Source organism: Branchiostoma floridae, chromosome 15, assembly GCF_000003815.2.
Source record: "Branchiostoma floridae strain S238N-H82 chromosome 15, Bfl_VNyyK, whole genome shotgun sequence".
NCBI classification, from domain to species: domain Eukaryota; kingdom Metazoa; phylum Chordata; class Leptocardii; order Amphioxiformes; family Branchiostomatidae; genus Branchiostoma; species Branchiostoma floridae.
The window spans coordinates 1,609,034-1,611,913 of NC_049993.1; the positions used below are offsets into that span (position 1 = coordinate 1,609,034).

The following is a 2,880-nucleotide window of genomic DNA, read 5'->3' on the forward strand; positions in this document are numbered from 1 at the left end:
AAGAAGCGAGAAGAAGTCGTACCGGTACATAATAGCATACATTAGACTTTGTAGTTGCAAGTAGTAAGATACTCGTTCTCACTTCACTAGAAATAGTTTTTACACTTAGATTATTGAGACAACTTCAAACGTTATCATCCTAGCTTGTACTTTGCTTGTTAAAGCAGAAGTGTGCAATCAAGGTCTTCTTCATTCGACAGTAAAAACGATTTCAATTATAATAAGTTACTTACATTGTCACTTTTACTGCCCGATATAACAAATCTAAAGGCAACAACTTGGCTCCATGGCTCCATGACGAGGGTTTTCTTGTCATGTCCAAGTACAGGGGATGTTGCCATGATATGACGTCGGTTGTGGAGTTGCCGGGCACGACACCAACTGATCTGATGAGTGAGTTTGTTTAGATGCCCTAAATCGCATTCCTCTAAATAAGTAGGGGTTGACATCGGTGTGTTTACAATGCCTCTCCAAAGTGGATCTTCGTGCTGCAGACTAGTCACACTGGTCACACTTGTAGGGTCTTTTACAAGTATGCGTTCTGATATGCTTTGTTAAGTTAGACTTTCGAGCCGTCCAATACCCACACTCCCCACAATGACATATGTAGGGTTTGTCACCGGTGTGCTTTGCTAGATGTTGCTTCAAGGTGGAGTTTAATGTAGCAGAATAATCACACTAGTCACACTTGTAGGGTTTTTGGCCTGTGTGGATTCTCATGTGTTGGGATAAGTGAGACTTGTAAGCTGTCCGGTACCCACACTCCCCACACATGTAGGGCTTATCACCGGTGTGTTTGGCTAGATGTAGGTCCAAACTGTGTTTTTCTACAGCAGCATAATCACACTGGTCACACCTGTAGGGTTTTTCACCAGAATGGATTTTCATATGCCTGATTAGGTTACGTCTTTCAGCTGTCCTGTACCCACATTCCCCACAAATGTAGGGTTTCTCACCGGTGTGTGCTGTAAGGTGCCTATCCAACGTGGATTTCTGTGCAGCACAATAATCACATTGGTCACACTTGTATGGTTTATCTCCGGTATGGATTCTCATATGTTTTGACAAGTCACATTTTTGAGTTGTCCTATACCCACATTCCCCACACATGAAGGGTTTGTCGCCGGTATGTTTTGCACGATGAATGTCCAAATGGTGTTTCATTGCAGCAGAATAGTCACATTGGTCACATTTGTAGGGTTTTTCACCGGTATGGATTTTCATATGTTTGGATAAGTAATATTTATGAGCTGTCCTGAACCCACACTCCCCACAACTGAACGATTTGTTGCTGGAGTGTTTTGCACGATGGGTGTCCAAATTACTTTTTTACGCTGCAGAGAAGTCACACTGGTCACATTTGTATGGCTTTATACCGGTATGGGTCCTCATATGTTGGGATAAGGCAGATTTCTGAGTTGTCCTGTACCCACACTCCCCACACATGTAGGGTTTCTCACCAGTGTGTTGGAGAAGATGGGTGTTTAAGTTAAATTTTTGTGCAGCAGAATAATCACACTGGTCACACTTGTAAGGTTTCTCATTGGTGTGTTTTGCAAGATGTCTACCCAAAGTGGATTTCTGTGCCGCAGAATAACCACACTGGTCACACTTGTAGAGTTTTTCACCGGTATGGGTTCTCATGTGTTTGGATAAGTCACACTTTTGAGCTGTCCTGTGCCCACATTCCCCACACAAGTAGGGTTTCTCACCCGTGTGTTTTGCTAGATGTCTGTCCAATGAGGATTTCCGTGTAGCAGAATAATCACACTGGCTACACGTGTAGGGTTTTTTACCTGTATGGGTTCTCATATGTTGCAATAAGTGGGACTTCTTTGATGTCTTGTAACCACAATCCTCACATAGATAAGGTTTTTCATCAGTATGTGCTTCTTCCTGACATTCCAAACTATTTTTGCTTGCTTTCTGCTCGTCTCCGACATTGCCTGCATCTCTGTCACATGTAACTCCAACAGGAGACCCGTCACCGAGCTTCAGGGGAACATCAGTAGGAGACCCATATCCTGCCTCATCCATGCCTATCCTAATGGACACAAATTTGAATATATTTTATATTAGACAAAATATGAAAAATGAGCCGAACGTTTTATATCTCTTCAGCACTGAAACAAATTCATCGAAATCTGCCCGATCGTTTCTTACTGCCTTACTGTCCCCCGTCCCCTTTAATTTTGCCATGAGTCCATTCCTCATTCAAATTCCTGAAATAAATTCCACAAACATTGTCCTCATTTGTCATGACGTACTAGCACTGCTATCATTTGTAATTTGCATGTTCATGAGAGGTAACTCATTTGCATGTTCGTGAGAGTTAAATGGCCCCGTTACCCTTGGCGGGTGACTTGCCCCCCCTCCCCACATCTATTTCGTAACCACGAAAAGTGACACATATCGTACTAATGCGGTCCATATACCATACAAATGACCTATACATTCTTTGCTTCATGTTAAGATCGTTATTTTTGTATATCTAGTGTGCTTACCTGCTTCAAGTGTTGATTTTTACCTCGGCTCCACACAATCCTCCTGCAAGCGTTCGTCTTGAGGCAGCAAGGGGTGAAAGGTTAAGTATTTGTGGGGTGACAGGTCATCACGTGTGCCTTGTTACCCATGTAATGTGCCGAGACCGCTGCCGACATGACACGATGGGATTATACACCTTCCCAGAATGTTTAGTTTATCTCCTCCTCCTTTCTAAAAAGGTTGTAATAGCATAATTGTCATTCTAGCTATTTGGGGAGTTTGGGCGACGCCCCAGAGGTTAGTCTAATAGTATAGTGTGCATCCCCTCATCCCAGCTGTCCAAAAAATACATGTTGCAATGAATCTTATGGCACAGACTTCCGGTGTGAAGCTAAA

General features: G+C 43.0%; 1 protein-coding gene across 1 annotated transcript; it reads right to left on the minus strand.

The window, feature by feature from the left end:
- Positions 1–1,304: 1,304 nt before the first annotated feature.
- LOC118431243 (zinc finger protein 239-like) lies at positions 1,305–2,590 on the minus strand. The gene is made up of 2 exons (XM_035842344.1): positions 2,505–2,590; positions 1,305–2,044 (listed from the first exon to the last, which is right to left on the minus strand). Exon 2 carries the CDS (start codon positions 2,035–2,037, stop codon positions 1,330–1,332), a length of 708 nt encoding a protein of 235 aa, XP_035698237.1. The 5' UTR covers positions 2,038–2,044; positions 2,505–2,590; the 3' UTR covers positions 1,305–1,329.
- Positions 2,591–2,880: the final 290 nt, after the last annotated feature.

What these genes read in the sequence shown, in the direction of transcription:
- LOC118431243 (XM_035842344.1), bottom strand. Translation starts at nt 2,037, where the DNA reads ATGGATGAGGCAGGATATGGGTCTCCTACTGATGTTCCCCTGAAGCTC.